The 21,175-nt window shown below is 40.3% G+C and overlaps 2 protein-coding genes across 2 annotated transcripts; one reads left to right on the forward strand and one right to left on the reverse strand.

Annotated features, from left to right (window-relative positions):
• Window positions 1-284: 284 nt before the first annotated feature.
• Window positions 285-19,889, reverse strand: LOC118770350 (uncharacterized protein KIAA0930 homolog). Its single transcript, XM_036517958.1, has 10 exons — window positions 19,751-19,889; window positions 16,878-17,026; window positions 4,337-4,441; window positions 4,154-4,231; window positions 3,741-3,842; window positions 3,320-3,460; window positions 2,458-2,646; window positions 1,901-2,060; window positions 653-811; window positions 285-395 (listed from the first exon to the last, which is right to left on the reverse strand). The coding sequence occupies exons 1-10, from the start codon at window positions 19,887-19,889 to the stop codon at window positions 355-357; spliced, it is 1,263 nt and encodes a 420-aa protein (XP_036373851.1). The 3' UTR covers window positions 285-354.
• On the forward strand, window positions 7,485-10,104 carry LOC118770234 (microfibril-associated glycoprotein 4-like). Its single transcript, XM_036517785.1, has 4 exons — window positions 7,485-7,718; window positions 8,270-8,366; window positions 9,043-9,225; window positions 9,824-10,104. Exons 1-4 carry the CDS (start codon window positions 7,485-7,487, stop codon window positions 10,087-10,089), a joined length of 780 nt encoding a protein of 259 aa, XP_036373678.1. The 3' UTR covers window positions 10,090-10,104.
• Window positions 19,890-21,175: the final 1,286 nt, after the last annotated feature.

Genomic DNA, 21,175 nt, shown 5'->3' on the forward strand with positions numbered 1-21,175 from the left:
GCACACGGAGTTGTCTCACATTATTGACTATGGAGTGGAACACCCCTTAACACTGAGGGAATGTCAGATCCCATTCATAAAAAGAGGACTGGATGGCTTAAGGGAGAATTTAAGAATTGGCTCTTGCTGTCCGAGGCCTGTAACATCAGCGTCCACCTCAAGCCCATGGTTCCTTCTGGTTCAGGAGTCTGAAAGGAAGAGGCACTTTGATTGGCTGGTTTTTTATCCTGAAGACTTCCCATTTGTTCTCTTCTCTTGTCTTTTGTCTGTTCTGACACTAGGTGGTAGTGTTGTATAGATGGCCTGAAGCACGAGGCACATGGTATTGAGCATCCAAGGCAGTGGCTCCGTCAGCTATGTCATCAGGATAGGCTTCTGTCTCACTTCCAGAATGTCTACAGGGAAAAATGACAAACTTAGCACCAGCAGACACTAGCCTAACTAGCCTAACTGACCAGCCTATCAATCTATAAAAAGTGAAAATTACAAAATGTACCTTGCTGGAGCCCCTTACGCTGCACACTATAGAGGTACTTGCAAGCAGCTCTGGATAAGAGCGTCTGCTAAATGACGATAATGTAACGTAAAATACAAGCCATTTCCGGGCAGGAGGAGAGACGGCAGCCATCAGCCTGGGGGTGATATAGCCAACCTGCAGTGATGCGGTGCAGGGGCAGGGTGACGTAGGTGAGGTAGGAGTACAGCAGGAAGCACTCCTCCGCACGGTTCAGCTTCAGCCAGGACCCCACCAGGGTGTGACCCGTCCCAGACAGTGAGCGTGAGCGCAGGGTAGCGTTATTGTGCAGGTCCGCTGGGGTGAAACAGAGGGAGCAGGGGTCAGACTTTGCCCCCGGAGACGCCGGACACATCCAGGACCAAAGAAGAAAACTTCTCTTCTTGCAAACCTTTCGCTTTCCTTAATATGCAGTGAAATGTGGCACTATGTGCCCTGGCACCAATTCAATCTCCCACAAAGACTGTGATCAAGGCAATATGTAAAGGAGCGTTAACCAAAAAGTGTAGTTTTATTAAAGGCCATTTCTTAACTTTTTTCAGGCTTAAATAAATGTGTTCACCTTACTATTATTACTTTTTATATAATCAGTACTGAGATATTGTCAGTACAGCTCAAAAACATTGTATATGATCTAATGCACACCTTTTTACAGCTTCATTCTATTTTAGTATGGAAAGGTAGAGTAAAAATTAATATTGTTAATAGTAACTGGAACAACAAATATGTAATTAAAATAAAACAACTAAAAACTAATAATTCAATAACTTCTGTCTATCAGAATGGGAAAACAGCAAACAACAAAAAACAGCACCTGAAACATATGAATAGACAAAAGCCTCTGTTGTAAGTCAGTGGAGAAGCTCATACTGTAAAGATATCAATACTGTATGAATACATGCTCAGCATAAGCTCCAGACCTGTAGTTTTTTGAGCATCACTCGAAAATAATGTCAATGACCGGTATGCCTTCAAACGTGTATGTGCTATGGTAAGTGGTAGTCAGAGATGCAGCTCTCAGTGACATTAGCTTATATTGTTAATTTATACATCCGTGACCAAAAAAAAACGTTCGCTAATTATATGAGTGCTCTTAGAGGTCAGCAGAACAAAAGGAGTAGATGAAGAGAAGAAGGTAGTTCTGTTCTGAGATGCAAATGTACTATGTATCTAAAAGCTAACAAAGAAGTGGACATGATGATGTAGCCGTCCCGCTCTCGTGACCTGTGTTGTTCCTGTACCTCACCATACCACAAAAAGAGAGCGTGTGAGTTTATGGGACTGCCTTTCGGGAAGTCCAGGGTAGCTGGAGTAGCAGTGATTTGGGAGTTGATTGCGGAGGCAGAGGGAAAAGATCTGAGTCCGGTGCAGTAGCAGGCCTCTAACCTTCGTCCTCCTTGTCCCAGAGGAACCCCTCGCTGTCGTTGGCAGAGTGGGACTTCTTCATCTCGGCGCTGCGGTTACGGGGCAGCTTGCGACGCAGCGAGGGGGAGAAGAACGAGGGCCGCTTCCTCTCGGGGGTGGGGGGCGTGCTGAGGGAGGTTAGCTGAAGGAACAGCAACACTTTACTGAGGGCCAAAACCGTGCCAAACTGTCACCGAGTTTAAATGGACCAGAGTCTACAGACAGGCGTGTGTATGTGAGGTTAATGTGTGTGGGGGGCAGCTATGTATGCTGCTTTGTAAGAACGTTTTTTTCTTCCTGTACATATCAATGAAGTACTTGGTGTAATGAAGGGAAAAGGGCTATGTGAAGAAATACGTCCAGGACAGCAGAATGCTACACACATTGAGGGCAACAGCTACAGACAGCTCCACCAAAAGAGTAAAGATCAATGACAACAAGGGCAAAACACAGGCTTAAAAGCATCTCTCAAAACTGTGCCTAAAATCTAAAATGCGGTGTCTGGCTGTGCGTACGTGTGGACACCCTGGCACACTGACCCGCTCATGACCTGGAGAATCGGGGTCCTCCTCGGTGCCACAGGGCGAGGCGTCCCCTGTGGGCACCCTGCTCACGGCCATCTCCGCGTGACCCTTCCCCTGGGGCCCCTTCATCCGCACAAACTCCATGTTGTTATACTTGTAGAAGCCAAAGGACATCCGCTGGGCCATCTTTGCTGCCACGCCCACCTGCACAAACACACAGGATCATCCAGCACAAAATCACCAGAGTACTGCACCAGTCAAAATTTTGGATACGCATACTTATAGAAGGGCTTTTCTTTATTTTTACCATTTTCCACATTTTAAAATAATAGTAAAGTCATCAAAACTATGAACATAACACACAGAATTATGCAGTGACTATATTTTAGATTCTTCAAAATAGTCAAAAAAACATTTTTTTTAATTAAATTTTTTTGGAAAGAAATTCATACATAGGCATCAGATTCACTACTTACATTTGTCTAAGAAACAAATTTCAAGCATTTAAGAAAAAGTGTTTAGATCAACATGTCTTTGAATGCATGTTTCCCATTATCTTAATGAGGTGTGTCCAAACTTTTGACTCTTACTGAACATGATGTATGGAAGAGGACAATGCAGGCAGAAAGGCAGGGAGTGTTGAAACACTGACCGAGAGCTAATTTCAGGCTGCCCACTAACATCAAATACAAAAATATAATTTTCAGCATATACTTTGGAATTCAAATTTGATGATGATCAAAAAAGGAACCAAAGAGAACATTTAAGGGATAACTCATAATTTTTTTTATGATTTTTAAATTTCCATTACAAGCAGCTCATTAAGTGGATGCTCATCTGAGTCTGACTCATTTTACAGGCGTTGTTCAGTTCTCACCCGGTCGTCATAGACCTTCCTGAGGGCCTCATAGCGTATAGACCCTTGGAAGATGACGCCCTGGAAGGTGTCGGTCTTGTCACTGGCCACCAGCTCCACACAGACCATCTCCCCCTCCCCCACCACCATGTCACCAAAGACCTGCGCACAGAGAACACGCAGCTACACCTCACCCAGGGCATCATGGGATTGTGTAGCCGCTCACCTCACCATTTAAACACTCAAATTTCAATTTATCCTGACGAATATTTTCCATTTATAAATACACTGTTACACGCATTGGTCAGACTGTCATATAAACAGGAGCAAATGTGAGATGAGGGCAGTCAGCACCAGCTCTAATAGGCCCTACTAATGGGTACTGTTGACATTCACCACCATACGTCTCATCCAATTGGCTCATACAGCGGAGGGGTGTTACCTCTTCAAAGCTGTCAATCATGAAGAAGATGTTGGGGTAGCTCATCTTGGACTCCACACCCTTGCTGTCCATGGGGTTTTTACTGGGGGATGGGAACACTTGCTGTGAGGCAGAGAGGACATGGGACAGGTCATGACACCAGGACACAGGTAACCACTTGTTGACGTCATAGTCACTGGGTCAGCCAAGAGGGAAAATTCAGCTTTTAAAATGTAAACTTTGTTATGGAATCCCTTTTAATCCAGGAATACTGAGTGATATGTAAGTCAATCAACTGAGGATTAAATGCAACTGAGACCTCAACATTTTTTGGCAATGCAGTCTGTAATACCTGCACATTCTTAAAAAAAATGTACATGTGATCAGTGAGTTGTAGAATTCCTCCCTTCCTCAGCTGAACACCAGTCTCTCACCTGCGACTTCTTCTTGTGAATGTGAATATCGCCGGCATCTGTGCGCGTGCAGACAGCACAAGTAACTACGTAGTCCAGCTGAAAAAGCATTAGACGAAGAGAGGGTTGAAACGCTTGAAGATTAAATGACAAACACCGTTGCAGATATTCCTGCATAGGTTTCCCTCCTGTTTTCTCTCATACCTTGTGTAAGATGAGATTCAGGTAGACACTCTCTTCCCAGTCAATGTCGGGGTCTCCCAGTCCAGGCAGGTTCTTGGAGTCTCTCCTGTACACCTCCACCTCCACCTGTTGGTTGGACAAAAAAAAGAGGTAAAAATAATCAGCCCACATTACCTCACCAACACATACTGCTCCAAAAGCATGATAATAAGCATTTCCTCTGTACTTCCATGGCAATGCAATGCTACAAAAAAACTGAGTCCCACCATTAATGAAGAAATTTAGGAGGTGATTTCATCTCTGAGAACAGTGTCTCTCTGTGGCATATGAATTCCAGAACACCGACATTCTCTCACTTATGACACATTCAAGCAGTACAAATATTTCTAAAAACCTATTCCAAAACTACAGTTATTTTCTCTACTGTTGTCCCATGCCTTTATTTAAACTAATGATTGATCTGGCTTTATGATAAGGGCTCGGACAGAACAATTCTAGCCACACTTTCAGATATTTCAGACTGCTCAGTTATGAATGACTGCCTTTTTCTCTTGACAGAGGCAATCTTTCCCTTATTCTGAGCGCTGTCCTGATGTGCTTACTCTACGGCCGGTACACTGGCAGAGCTGGGGGCCTGACCTTGGCTGACCTCAAGGACATTTCTTTGGCCTCTTCTCATTTGATTACCCCTCAGAACCGCAACCATGAATGGGGGAGGGGGGATCCGCCATGGACCCAGTGCAGACGTTACGCTCACTGGTCAATCCTGATTCTGACAGGACAACCTCCCCCCTGCTCTCACATCCCACGACTCATGTGCCCTTTTGTGTCACAGCGCAAATATATGTGTGCTGCAGACGTCAAAATGAGCTATCTCGGCAGCCACTGTTGGGCATATTTCACTTCCTCGACTTTAGAAATTCCAATGTGCATCATGCAATCAATTTATGAAATGGCTGCATTCAGAAAATAAAACCTAAAAACAATATTATTAAAGATACACATTTCTTTCCATGACTCTCTGGGGTGCACATGTGTGTGTTTGTTTGTGTGTGTGTGTGCGTGTTTTAAATGTGTGTATTTTCTGGCTAAAGGGCCTCATGAATATATTAATGAATGTCTTGTCACAGTCGACTTTAATTTATTCTCCAAGGCTCTGTTCTCTTTGTATAATTACCTGCATGCAAATTGAATGGACAGGGTGATAGGGTGAGTTGGCAAAACTAGATAAGTTTTAAACTGCTTTGCAAAAATAAGCTTAGTTATACAACATGACATCAGAAGACAGGTGGCATGCAAAGCGTTGACATTCATAGGAGGCTTCAGATAACATTCACCAGTACCAAAGCCCATTTACAGTGGGCAGCTAAGACATCAGGATAGCACAGGTTGGTACTGTGTATCAAAAAAAACACAGAAAACCAATAAATAAATATAGGTTTTTAACTTTATTATCTCTCCTCAACAGTAACAACAGTTCCTTAGTTACACTATTGCAGTTATAATATACATGCTGACTTACAACGACTTGCTCTTTCTGCCCTACAAGACTTGTGAATTAGGGCCCAGAACACATGCAAAATGCTATGTGACCACACATCACAGGGGACGGTTGCCACACAAAAGGAAACAGCTGCTGTCTTTTCCAAATACAGGACATAATCCAGAGATTAACGGTGATCACAAACTTCATTTTAATCAAAGCATTTTAGTTACAGAAAAGAAGAACCATGACACTTTCAGCTGTTTTATGCATGAGTGTGGCTTCTCTGAAAACTGTAAACCATGCCCTGACGCGGTGACAAGTGTCATCCAGATCAAAGTAACGTGAGTTTTGGGGGCAAATGAGGTGGAAAAAGGATAAAAGAACAACCGACTTGCAGCCTTGAGGAATTGGAAGGTTAAAAAACAATATCATCGAAATAATAAAATATAATAAAAATCAAATATCACCAGGCTTTCAACTATTCTCAACTGAAAGAACAAAATAAAAAGAAAAACCACACAAAAAGGTCAGAATGCAATCTGACCACAGCAGCAGGATCTGTGCAGAAGAATGCAGTGATCCTTTATCTTGCTGGCCACAGCAGACAGGGCCCAAACATCACCAGAATTCAACAGGTTCTTTTAAATTATTTGTGGCAGTATAACAAAATAATTATGTTTACTATGAACTTACAGTTCCTTTTTTGATCCTTCATTTGGTCTGTTTAGATGTTGTTCATTTGTGAATGTCTGTAATAAAACCAAAGCCCTACCCTGGCTTGGCGGTGAAATAATTTGAACAAATACTGCAATCCAAATATGAGTTCGAATAAAGATAACCGTTCTATAAATAGGGAATATGCTGACGTTGCTGGCAGTCACCTGAGACGTTCACACACTGAGGACACACTAACCTGGATGAAGACTTTCCCCCTGTTTATAACTTTCTCTTAGCATCTTCAAAACTGAATTGCGCGTAATATCAAGTTAATGTGGGCAGGTAGAAATTATTGTATTATGTTGTTCAAATCATGAATAGAAACACAGGGGATGTAAAATATGTATTACTTTCACAAAAATGCATATGTATTATTTATAAATTGGTAATTATAAGACATCCACTATCATTAATTCTGCCATTAAGGTAATATGCAGACCAGCTGAGATGTTATGGAAAACGAGACAAATGAAAAGCAAAGCATGTGAAATAAACAAACTGTGGTAAAATAATCTCTCTTCTTTTAGAGGTCAGGAAGCACAGGTGTCCGAGTACTCACACTTTATCTACCAACACAGTGATGGAGTCCCACGTCACCACCCAGCACTCTATAAAAACACTAAAGAAGTGTGCACATCACTGCAGGCAAATAGACAACACACCAGCAAAAAACACCTTCAGAAAAAAATGAAGGTATGGCAATTCTTAGGGAAGGGCAATATGTGTTTAACTACACAATCCTAATTTAAAATAATAAATTCAGAATTCATGCCTACACATGCATGAATTACAAAATATATGAATTACCACCAGTGCCATACTAAAAAAAAGAACATATAATATGCAACATAATGCATGTAGACATATTTAGGCAAAGTAATATTTTGCAATGCATGGCATATTTAGACATATGTTAAATGAGATTCTGGCATTTTGGATTCCTGTCACGTTCGTTATTCAGTTTAAATGACAGTTCTGACTGCGTCTTGGCTGGTATTAACAGTGCATTTGTTGCAGGTTTTGATTGTCCTGGCTGTGCTGATCCCTGTGGGGGCCTATCCCCTCTTCCAGCCTCTGGACTGTGCAGACATCTACAACCAAGGCTCTGAGGCCAGCGGGGTGTACCAGATTTACCCTGGGGGAGCCACCTACCCTTTCTACGTGTACTGTGACATGGACACTGAGGGAGGCAAATGGACTGTAAGTACATGTGTCACGTTAAAGTTACTGCTAATGTAACTACATTTACATTTACATTTATTCATTTGGCAGACACTTGCCATATAAGGAGTCAGCAATATTAAAAGTGCTGCATTACCAAGCTTCACTACTTGGCCAGGCAAGGCACAAGCTAGCTAGTAGAGACACAAGTGCATGAAACCATAGATTAGAATTTCTTAAGGAAAAAAGTTTAAGAAATTGCTTTGGGTGGTAGCGTTTCGGGTGTTCAGGAGCACGGAAGAGCTGTGTCTTCAGATGTTTCTTGAGAATATTGAGGGACTCAGCAGATCGGACTGAGTAAGGAAGTTCATTCCACCATCAAGGGACAACTATAATACTTTGTATTCAATAAACGCAATGGCAATATATTATACATTTTACATTTAGAGTCATATTTTCAAGTAGAACCACATTGGTAAGACTGAGTCCCGGATTTATATCTTGTGGCTAGCAGACATTACTTCATTACAATTTTACAATTACAGTGGCATAAACTAATAATGGAAACCCATCCCAATGGAAACTCCTAGGTGCTGCAGAGAAGAATGGATGGGACTGTGAACTTCTTCAGAGGATGGGAGCAGTACAAGAGAGGCTTCGGGCAAGCGTCCGGGGAGTATTGGCTGGGTGAGGCCCTTTTCAATCTCCTCAAAAGGCACCTCATATGGTTCTGTCAGAACATGCAATAAATCCCAGGGAAAGTACTTGCTTAGATGAACCAGGCATTTATAAATCAGGCCAGTAAGGCTTGTTTTACCTGCTGTGTGCTTGGCATGTCTAACAACCCCAGCTGATCTTTTTTTCCAGTGAATGTCTAATTAACTTCAAGCTCTAATTAGATAGATGCAATATGAATCTTTCAAGCTGTATCTCTGGCCTACCTTCTTCCCTATCTATGTCTATCTATCCTATGGACTGTTATTTTCATTACAAAAGGCACTCTGCACTAGCTCAGCACTTAGCTTTGTATCTTACTGACCTCTTTGAAAATAATTTGTGATAACTGCTCTTAGCATAATGATGCATTTATTTGGAAGTTGTAATGTAATGCAATGTAATGTAATGTAAAGTAATGAGAATGGAGTAAGGACGGAAGTCAGTTTTATAGTGCCATTTAAACTTACTTAATACAACCAACATTATGTCATGTGAAATGTGGCACAATATTTGACATGATTCCCTTAGAAAACATTTTTGGCCAAAAAGTCATAGTGTTGGTGCTGGTAGACATTGCTGCCGAATTCATATCCAGTCCTGACTGTGAAATGTGACCATGCCAGCGAGTAAGAGCTCTGTGCTGCAGGTCTAGAGACCATCCACCTCATGATGCTGAAGAAGAACTATGAGCTGCGTGTGGATATCGAGGACTTTGAAGGGGCCAACGTGTTCGCCAAATATTCCTCCTTCTCCATCTCTCCAATGGCCATTAACGCTGAGCTGGATGGCTACACCCTCCATGTCAGTGGCTTTACAGATGGAGGAGCAGGTGAGTCCCAATTGAGTAAAGGCCAAAAGCTACGCAAAAGTATGGAATGGTGCTAAAAAGAGGTTGGTAAACTAAACCATGGGCTAATAGGGCAATTATTATGTTAATATATATTTTTATATATGTTTTTTTTTGGGGGGGGGGTAATTGATGTAATTAAAATACATTATATATATATATATTATATATTTATATATATATATAGTCACTGTAGTGTAAAGCTTTTTAATGCACAAAGACAGTGCACTCCAGACTTTAATAACAATATTGCATATTTAATATTGCACCATCCTCCATCTCGACTCACAGGTGTGTTGTTTGTTCACTTTGTTGAGCCAGCATCCATATTCCTATGCAAAGAAGCATGCATAGTTGTTAAATGCTATCTATCTACGTGGCTGGACATTTACTGGAGAAATGAAAGTTTTGAGTCTTAAGGCACTGCAACAACAGTGCCCTGTCCGTGATTCAAACCTGCCATTAGCCTGCGTACTAGTCCTATTTTGATAGCATTTTCATGTCACGCTGCTTCCCTACTGCATGTGAACATGCTTGGCACCTTCCACTGTACTGAAAGCTCACAGGTTTTTGTCCACAGGGGATTCGCTGTCCTACAACAATGGAGCAAAGTTCAGCACATTCGACCGAGATCGAGACACACATCATAGTGTGAACTGTGCTGTAAATCTGGGTGGAGGATTTTGGCATTATTCCTGCACTAACGTGAACCCCAATGGAATTTACACATGGGGGAGGGATGATTCCAATGGGGTGTTCTGGTGGCACTGGAAGTCAGCCACCTACTCTCTGAAAGCCATCTCCATGAAGATGCGGCCTGTGTCCCTGGTGTACTCAGAAGAGTAGCTGGGCTGCAGAGCACCTGCCCATTGAAGTTTGCCTGCCTGTCTTCTCTGGCCAGGCAGTCACTAAGAAATTGTGTGTAATCATTAGAAAATAAATTAAGATGCATGCATATGATCTGATTCCATACAAATGCTAAGTGAATACATTTCAGTGTGTAAAAGGTTCATAACACACAAAAGTGGTTCTTTTTTTAGATGCAACTCACTGAAAAGTGACTGTTCAGTAACAATTTGGACACCTCTTATATGTTACTGGAAAGCTCCTTTGTCAGAGGCGGTTATATCATCAGTTTGAGCTTTGTGCATTTAGTCAAATCCTCCTGGGTGGTTTGTGCAATCGACTAGTCATGTGTGCATCCTCAAATCAACCATCTTCGCTAATGGATAACAATGCATCTGTCCTGAGACCACATTGACAATCAGTTCACCCACTAGAACAAAAACCAAATATACTGAATAAAATATACTATATCCTTCAAAATATACTATATTTGAAATTTCCAAAGTCAAGTAACTGAAAAGATATCACGTTCCACTGAACTATAAATATGCAAATTGTAAACAGTCACTGTGGTTTTCTTGCTTGCCCACATGATCCTGCTGTCAAGAAAGATTTGCATTTCCTCATACAATAAGTCTCTACTGCAGCTGGCTAGGTAGCAAGCCATCCATAGAAGGTGAATCTAGCTTTTTTATCATTACTAACCACTTTTCCATGACCAACATGTACATCCTGGGCTACCCTGGACTGGGACATTGAGCACACATGTAGTTTAACCCTGGCACAGGAGAAAAGTCACAACTAGCTAGGCTGCCAGCAACTGTGCATTACTTAGAACCCTCTAGACTGTTACCTGACATTATCCAGCAAAAGGCCTGAATTATTGAAGCTGATTATAGCTCTCATAGAGATGATGATATAATACTTTGTTTACACAATTTAAAAAGGTGCTGTACTGTAAAATATCTGAGAAACCTGTGCCATTGTCAGTTCATTCGTGTGGACTGCGAACAGATAGCATATTGTTATCCACCACCTACATTTCATAATAAAGTTGTTAAGAAAATGTATGCAAATGATCAATTCAACTCAATTCTTTATTGAGTATTCTTTAAGTAATGCTTTAGAAATGACAGGTGGATTATTCTTTAGTATACCGACACACAGACAAGATCCATGGGCAATTTATCTACAGTTAATAATTGTCAGCCTGCAGACTACTATCAAAAACAAATATTCAAATTATAACTGACAAATGGAACTTTTATATTCTTACAGAATGTTGTGCAAATCTTGACCAGACCGAAAATCCTGTCTCAATAATACCTATGTCTGGAAAAAGTCTGGAATGTGTATTTCTGCAAAGAGCAGGTGCCCTGTATCAAAGAAATCAGATAGATACAGGCATGAGAATACTGACTGTAGTCACTACTGCATCTAAAATAAAAACAGAGATCCATCTGAAACACTTCAACGCAAGCTATTATGTGTTTAATACATCTTATTAAATATAACTTATTAATACAAATTGCTAATTCGGTACAGCTCACTGCATTCTAGTGGGTCTTAATATTAAACTGGTTAGCTGTTTATGCATTTTGAAAAGAAAAAAAATTGATTCTTTCTACAGGCAAGCTTTTATGAATTTTTCCATCAAAATTACAAATCCTAAGACACAAAGTAATAACATATTGGATACATTCTGTAATGCAAACATAACACATCAATCATGTTAACTGCTAATAATTCTAAATGGTATTCTGACCCCTTCAGAATACCTCTTAGCCCACAACAGACAGCTGGAGCTGGGACTGCTCCAATATTTACTTTGGCGATTCTTAACTGAATTTAATTTTAAGAGTATGGGATATTCAAATTTAAGGTTTATGGATGTCCTCATTGGCTCCTGAGTGGCCAGAAATATTCAATAAAATGAAAGGTCAGATGAGTTTCTCTCAGACCACACTGAAGAAACCAGAGGTAAGAAAGACTTTTAACAATTTCTTATATACAATGTGTCAAATGAGAAACTTGATCCTGTGGTTGAATTACAAGGAAATAATCATAAAAATTAGGTGCTAGAACACCTTGTTTCCATATCTTCTCTATTGACCACTGTAACCAATGAGCAACAGCATATTATCTGGAATGTTTAAAATGAACAAAACATTCACGTTAACAATTAAAATCACTGTAGTTATGTAACACATGCTGATCTATAATGTTACCATTGTGAAGGGAAGAGAAAAATAATTTAAATTAGACAAAGTTCTGCTTGCATTTCTCCTATCATAGCCTTTTTGTAAAACACTTTTTAACTCATAAATGTAGTTTGATAGTTAGTGGTATCTCAGTTTATAGTCAGTGTTACTGGGGCTAATGTGCTTACAACTATGGATTTTGTTGACATTAAGTTAATGTCAATACTTGTTAATTAGCTAGTATAGTATGTTTCTTCTTTGATTGTGTCAAATCAATTTTAAAGACAGATAGCTTGTCATGTATGTTAAATATTGTTTACTATGTTATTTAAAATTTTAGTTAATTTATTTTAGGATATTTAATATCTTCCTATAGTTCCTTACAGTTTCCTCCTAGAGTCTCCTCTCATTACTCTTTCCTAAAGGTCTCATGTGCACTGCTAAGGCTGTGTATCAGTGTAACTCTGGTGTTATCACTGTGCAGTCAATGAATCTAGACTATAGTACTATAACATAGCAGTAATGCATTGGTAGTGTTCACCAGAACACACCACAAGACATGTATGTCACACATTTTTGTGATACAAGTAATAAAATATGAACTGCCTACTCACTAAATTTTAGAACTTAAACAATATTGTGCTAGAATTTAGAGCGATTTAGAGCAAACATAAGCACTGGGTACCCAATAGCAACTATGGGTCTAAGTCAAGATATCCTGTAGACCACTCTGCGAAAAGCATTGATACATAAGCAAATACAATGTTCAATGCAAATTCAACAAAATGATGGCATACAGCCATTGCAGCTTTAATTCCATCTGACAGCAGTGAGACTCTCTTGTTCAAGTTAATCACAATGACATAAGTGCAAGAAGCAACTGCAATGCAATATACATGCAGAATACATACACCTGTACACATCCGCACACATTCAGGATGCATGTCAATATTACTACAGTGAGTCACTGAAACTGAGTCACGCTGGCACTGTATAATTACAGATCCTCTGGAGTTCCACTGGATGCAACCAGCCATGGCATCTTCCTCCGCCATGTTTGTGTCTGGCATCACTATTCTACTGCAACTCATCCTGCAATGCTGTGCAGAGGAACCTGTCAGGATTTTTCTGATACTTGATAATAATGCTTTTGCAAATCAATACGAGAAGATTTTAAAAGACCTCACTAACACACCTGTCAAAGTGTTTTATGATGAACAAAAGGGTACATCAAACATACACAATGGTGTTAACACGGCTGGGCAGAAAATTTTATACATAAGTGGGAAGTTTCAGGAGGATGTAAAAGGGGAAAGGCTAACTTGGGGCAATGGTAAAAATGCAAGGGATTTGGCTACAATAGTGTGTGGTATTTTCTCTGCTGGCAGCAAAGATGTCTTTGTCACTGTGGTGTTCCCCGAGATCTGCACACAGACTGCCTGGGGCTATGAATTCATTGGAGAGTTTGAGAAAACGGTTCAAGAGAAAAACATGAATATAGGCATTGGAATCCCGAGAGTCAAAATTTACTTAAATTTAAGTAAAAATAGCAAAGAAATTTTGGAAAAAATTGAACAAATGGAAAAAGAGCCAACGAATGTCATGTATAAAACCAGAAATAGCATATTCTTTCAACTTGATGAGGGAAACGAGGTGAAACTGCTTTCATCCAGCAGACCATCATGGATTGGAGGGAAAGACTTTCAGTCTTCATCCAGTTTGGTGCACTGGAAAATTGAGGAAGTTGAACAAGTCATCATTGTCATCTTAGCAACTTGTAATACAGATCACAATGATAGAGTTTCTGATGTGGTGAGTAGGATTTTACCCACAAAGAGGCATGGACACCAGAGGCTTCAGATCAAGCTTAAATGCCCTCCTGAGAAGGCAGTGCAGGAACAGCAGTTTTTAAATGCACTAATTGACAAACTGAAACGAAAGCCAGAGGGACTAACTGTCTATGGGGAGAGGCCTAATCTTGTTATACACCTGACTACGCGAGAATTTTTGGAAGATGTTAAAAACAAATTTAAGTTCAAAACAAGTACTGCAGAGTTCTATGCGCTGTACCACCAGGGGGAACAAAAATATAAGGTGTTCGATTTACAAGACAAAGCAGTGGATGGAATAATCAAAGAAAAAATTAGCGAAGCTAAAGAGCTGTCTTTACAGATCAATTGTCATGGCCTTTTCGAGCATGAATATGTAAAAACAATTTGTGACTTACATCCACTTGAAATGGCTCAAGGTATACATGACCTATTGTCAGTTGTTCAGTTTCCAGTTCTCAATGAGAAAAGAATTGAAATGATTTTTTACGCCTGTAATTCTGGTACCAGACAAGGTCAGAGCTTTGTTAAAAATGTTCTGGAGAAACTAAAGGACCTTTACGGACAGGCACCAATTATTGATGAAGTTATTTCTTTTGTTGGGTGGGTTGCACAAGGACAGAAGAAAACCAGTGTTTACGTACCTCAGCAGTTAAAATACAATGCAAATGATATCATAGATGGAACAGATCCCAACGAGCTGTTCATAATAAGAATGCTCATGGAAGAGGGTGGGAGCGTTTGGCAGTGGCAGCATGGCAAAGCAAATTATCCACTGGAGCATGCCATATATGGAAGGTTTACAATGCGAACCAAGTGGGATGGGAAAAAATACATAACATTTCCAGTTCTCCCAGCTAAAGAATATGATATCTACAGATTTAAACATGGAGAGTAGCAGCATTAAACAATTAAAGAAAGGCCAGACTGAGACAGATATCTGACTGCTTGAAAAAGGGAAATGTAAAACTGTCATAACTGGGGGGGTTGATTTATGCACTTCATTTTTCCATTCTGTATCTCTTAGGTTCTTAGATTAGTAGTAATCTTTGCAGATTTCAATTAAATACATGAATCAAAAGCAGTTGATGTGGCTTGCTCAAAGCCCTGCCTGAAAATAGTCCTGAATGTGCCACAACAGACGCATGTTTAGTATATGACGATGTCACCTACCAAAATTTTGTAATCATTTGTCAATGTATGATAACTGTTTGTTGCATCCACCAGAAAAGAAGAGATACTTCACATGAAAACCCTGTAGTGATTTTTTTTCCTTTTCACAAATGAAATTTGGATTAAGATAACTTTTAAGTCCATTTATGTTTCTGAAACTCCCTGCTAAAGTTTGCATGAGCATGCAGTAAAACAACTGAATCCTCTCGTGTGGGCTCAGCATGAGAATTTCATAAGCATTCAGAGAGGTTCTAATGTAACTAGATATAACTCAAGGAAAGTGCTTCCTTAAATGTGCAAAACCTTGCAAGGACTGTTGAGTTGGTGGGTGGCTGCTACATTCAACCAAACAAACACTCTTTCCGGCTTTGTTTACAGCGGAAATAGAGTTATTTAGCCATTTATTTATTTTTAAATAAATCAAAAAATAGATTCAAGCCCTAATCATATAAATACCTGTCAAGTAAAAAAAAAATTGAAGGTGATCTATTTTTTAAGAACATCCCATATGTGCCATATTTGCTTCATGATACAGTATTTATTGACATTTTGGCAAAAAGAACTTCTCCAAAGCTTTGTTTAATGCTGTTGAACAGATATTACACATTCTAAAAATATATATCACCACTATACATTGTACGAATGATATGCATATTTTTACGTGGGTGAGATGATATGCTTTTCCACAATAATATATGAAACTGACATGTTCTGTGCAGGCTGTCTTTCACAAAGCTTCATTAGGTGAGCTTTGTATTTTTTGTACACTTTGTACTCTGGAAGTTCCTCTGGATAATTATCTGCTAAATAACAAAAATTAATTCTTACATAAATGCTTGCAATGCAAAAACCTTTCTTTTTCTGTGTCTTGCTGTAATCTGTCTATAAGAAATTTGTTTCACAACAGCAGACTTTTCACAGTTTGACCAGTTTAATGCACTGCCAACTACACAGAATTTCAGTAAAAAAAAAAGCTCTGCCAATAAATGTACTGAACCAATTAATGAGTGACCCACTAGCTTTTGTGATACACACGTTACAAAGGGTAAAACTGTATTGACTAGTTCACTTACCATTCATTTTCTTTGTTGATTTGCCTCATTTTCTATTTTGGGTGCTTGTTTAATGTTTTGCACATATATTATAACTTTTTCTTAAATAAAATAAATGATTAGAACCGGGAACATCCGAGCAATAAAAAGCCTTCAACAAAGTCCTTCGCCCCTATGCCACACTACTGCCATTTGCAGCAGGAGGACTGTATGTCAGTTTACTTAAAACCCAAAACTAGCAGGTATCACATTACACATCCTTCTACCACACATTTGCCTTATCCATACTATCCAAAAGCAGCAAACCAATCAATAAATGCATCCAATTATACTCAATACCATATAGCGTCCTTACCAAAGGAACACAGCGAGCTTTATAGTATCACAGTGCATTGAAGAATGATGCAAAAATTTCAACAAAGCATACTAAATAAGCCACCCATGGGACAAGCGCGGCAGTTAACATGTTTTGCAGGGGATGAGGTCAATTTTAAGGATGCTTTGCAGGGGATGGGGCCCTGGTGAACACTCACCTTCTTCCGTTGAGTGCTGTCATCAGTAACGCAGGACAGCTTCCTCCTTACGTAGAACAGCATGTCATCTTGCCGTGGTCCACATCTCTCCATGAAGTAGGTGGAGAACATCCACGTCCAAAAAACAATCCTGTCATCCTTTAAACACCCTGCAAAACAAGAGTGAACCGGGCTTCACTGTGATCGCAGTGGGCGTTCTCTGCATCTGTGAATAGCCAGTTCAATTTTTATTTTTCTTACAAATGCAACATTATGTATTCTGTGGAGGCTTCTGAAATTAATGTGAATTCTATAAGTAATGTAAAAAAGACTTTCTTCAAAGCTGAAGGAAACCAAAGTTGAGGGAATTGTATGGTATGAATGAGTTTGGTACAGTGCTGAAGCCCCTGGCATTCAAATAAGATTAATTCTCCAGTGCAGGAGGTTCCAGTGTTTAAGCACATGGAGGCTTTGAAACCTTATACAACCTTATACCGTATACATACGGTATGCTACACTTAAAAAACCTGTAGCCTATTACAAACCTTAAAGGACTCTATTTTATTGATGGAAATGCAGCTGTATAACACTAGGTTGCAAATAGGTGGAGCTGTACTAGCAGCGTGTCCAAAACAATTTGGTATTTTAATCATGCTAGTGCTAACAGAAAAAGTGGTATGTGGGCTGGTTATAACTCTTCAATGAGTTGAAGATGTGAGGCAAGTGTCAGGACACTGGCTACATTACCTTTAATTGAGCATTTGCACCACCAGCATGGCGCACCATTATTTGCATAATAATGGAAGACAATTCAGAATCAGGATATTATGAATGATATCTCTGAGTACTTTATGCAGGAGAAAATGGACAAATCTCCAGGGAGAGAACAAAAGGTGGTTATTTATATAAAACCATCAGGAATGTTGAGATGTACACGGGAACAGTGCAAGTTCATGTGAAAGATGTTTTCCCCTTACTAAAAATATGCTTTTATAAATATGCTTTGTTTGGAAGTGCTTTCTTTGAAAGCTTTTATGTATTCAGTTAAAGTTCTCAAGAGGATACTGGCATCCAGCCTCTAAAGTTTAAAAATAGCATTTTCTTCGAAGCATGATAAGAAAAAAAGTAACAGAGAATGCGTTCTGATAAGCTTAGGAAATATGCAGTGACTATAATATATACCCTCATAGGCTGTGTTACAAGGGTGGGGACCTCAGTGTTCCCCCAACTGTCTCCTTATATACCTATGTCTACATAGTATTTATGACCTTTTGTGCCCTCTGTGGACTGCAATTGCACCCTTCTGTATTTTCTCCTGGTGCTGAGCCTGGTTAATACACATACACAGGCTCCAAAGAACAAGCTATAAACTATTTTCCCTGTGGCTGACATCAAATTAATGGATATCTCTACATTTTTCACAGGAAGCTGCATGCTGATTCAGCGACCTACAGGTCAACAAACACTAAGTATATCCTGTATATGCAGTAATAAACACTAATACAAGACTGCAAACAACACACAGTATGACAACACAGCACACATTTAAAAAGCGCAGCCAGCAACCTGGGCTGAGTACAGCGACTTCTATCAGCCTTGACAGCTTTAATATTAATTCATTTCTCATAATAATTTGAAGGTGCCCACTCATGTGTAGCTCAGTACTGAATACATTAATCAGTTCTGTGTTTCGGTCTTCACATTGTGGAATAACAATAAAACACCGCAACAAATTGGATATTGTTAAATTCCAATGAGGAGCCACAGATTTACCATTCTCATGATAAAGAACTCCTCACATTGGACAGATGTACAGTTGATAATGCAAGTTATTATCAGAATGTCAGAGAGAAATTCATCTTCCCGATACCTGCTTGTGCAGAACTCCCATCAGTAAATTTATTTACGGGCAGTTAGTTTACTGTAAGTGCCAAGCATGGGCATTCATTCAGCCAGTGGTTCAGTGGCTCCTATCCACTGAATGTTAATTGCTCTTAAATGGTACAACAGAAAATGCATGTAAAAGAGAATTTCCATGAGAAATAGAAGTGTGGTCCTACACTGACACTGCTGACACCATTGAATGCACTGATACAGCACAATATCCTTTAAATTGTACAGATTAGCTTTTGAGTGTGCAACAGTTAGTGACATCAAATACAAGTAAAAACATTTCACATCTCTTGAAACCATGTATGTGTTCTCCCTAAATGGAACAGCAGCTAATATTACCTCACCTGGAAAGCTTCTAGATGAACAGACAGTCTAGAAGACAATTGTCATGGATGGCACCTAGCCCCTAACTATAAAAGATCAAGATCTGGTTGTTGGGTTTTTTTTTTTTTTTTTCTTTAATTAAAATAAATAAATAAATAAAGACATGCGTAACAAACGCATCTACCACAACGGACATACTTAATCACCTAGGATGACAGGGAGTATCTCACATTGTATCATCCAGATACAGTCAAGTGAGTGAACATTCAACAAACCAAACCTGAGCTCAATCAGTGCGGTTGGAAGTTACGCAAAGTAGTGTTTTGTGCCACCATACAGGGCGTGGCTGGACGTTGGCTCGAACGCGAAATACTGCAAGCAGGCTGACCACATGCCGAATGAGTCAAACGCAATAAAAGTAACCGAGAGAAAAGTTACTGGCGACGGTTTCTTGGGTTGGTGTTGACAAGAACAACGTTACTCACGTCAACGGTCTGTAACCAACAAGTGTACCAAATCTCAGCCCTTTGCCCAAGTGTGGGGCAAAGCAGTGAAGACAAAAGAAAGGGGAAAAAATCAAAGGCAGAATATTAAAATCCTAATTATGTTTATTTTCAGTTGTATTCCCCCAGGCTTACTTGTCAGGGTATACACATTTAATGTAATGGTAAACTCACCAAGACTGCTAATTTCTTTCCTATGCCGGGTTCGTTCGTCAGCGATAGCTTTCAGCATCTGCTGCAAAGACCGGTCCAGCATCCTGTTTTCCTCCTCGTCTGTCCCGACAGTCTTACAGTAACTCTGAAAGGATGCCATTCCCAAGATGAGCTCATGGCAGTCCTGCAACAGAAATACCGCACGGAGAGGGGGACAGAGAGAGTCCCTTCCCCGAGTGATGGGTGAATCCTTAGCCTTTTGGTCGAGACGCTTCTCAGTTCCAGCTCTGTCGTCCCGCTGTCACTCTGGCGAGATTGACTGACAGCAGAATTTCAAAGGTGATGGTTAACGCGAGCCGAGCATCTCGCTTCCGTCTGCTTCCCTAACGGCGCTGGAAGTGCAACGGGTACACCCCTCACGCTTCCTGCAACGCACTAATCCACTTAAAGGCGACGAGGACCGTGTCGTCTCTTTGTAGCTTTGTAGTTTACTCTTACAGTAATCATTTCAAAGTTGTTTTTTTTTTTTTAAATGAATGAGCATTAATCATATTAACCATATTTACAACAATATACATCATGGCTTCAGAAGGTTGTGATTTTAACACGTTTACTTTTGTTATCAAATTATTTTAATGGTGTCTGGTGCAATCAGCAGAGGATATTGCTGTAGATCCTGTGGCTCCTCCTGACCCATGAACACCTATTAACAATTGCAGAAGCAATGGAGCGGAAGATCAGTGGACACCTTAGAGTATGGCTTCGAGCAACCCAAATTTTTAGCAGTGCAAACCTTTATAGCAGGGGAGCAAAGCTGCAATTTCCACTCAGAGGCCTGACTGAGAAATACCAACTGACCAAGACTGCAAGACAGGCACTGATGCTGCAGAGAGTAGGAACAGCAGGGATCCAGGTCCACACTAGGAGCAAGTGATCTGAAGCAAAAGCAGTGGAAGAGGCGGAAGCAGGATTGCTCCACAAGGCCACAGTCGGGACAGCGGCGACAGAATGACTGGGAATCGTCTGTGTAACCAGATGCAAATGGACAAAAGAAAGCACCATGGAGAGCAGAGACCTCGTTCAGACCGAGATTAAGTTCATGGAAGAGGAGGCATACACATGCGTTCAGCCCGTGACAGCGAGGAAAGCGGACCCGCTGGGAAGGTGCCAAGGGGAGGAAGATCGCCAGGGCTGCTCTTGGAGCAGTGGAGACTGGCATTTACCGTGCACTCCAAAGCCCAATCAAACTTATCGTCTGAGGACTGAAGCGAGCCCCAAGCTGCACGCTCGGTGGAAAACCTGTGGAAAACACGCCTTATCATCCTGCAGGAAATCACTGACTGATGGGAGATACAGGTGGAGCTACGACAAGGTCCTCACGGCTATAACAACTAACACACCTGAGGATGAGCCAAGAGCAGCAGGTAATTTATAATGGATCAGATT

Source organism: Megalops cyprinoides, chromosome 23 (genome assembly GCF_013368585.1).
Source record: "Megalops cyprinoides isolate fMegCyp1 chromosome 23, fMegCyp1.pri, whole genome shotgun sequence".
In the NCBI taxonomy this organism is placed as follows: Eukaryota; Metazoa; Chordata; class Actinopteri; order Elopiformes; family Megalopidae; genus Megalops; species Megalops cyprinoides.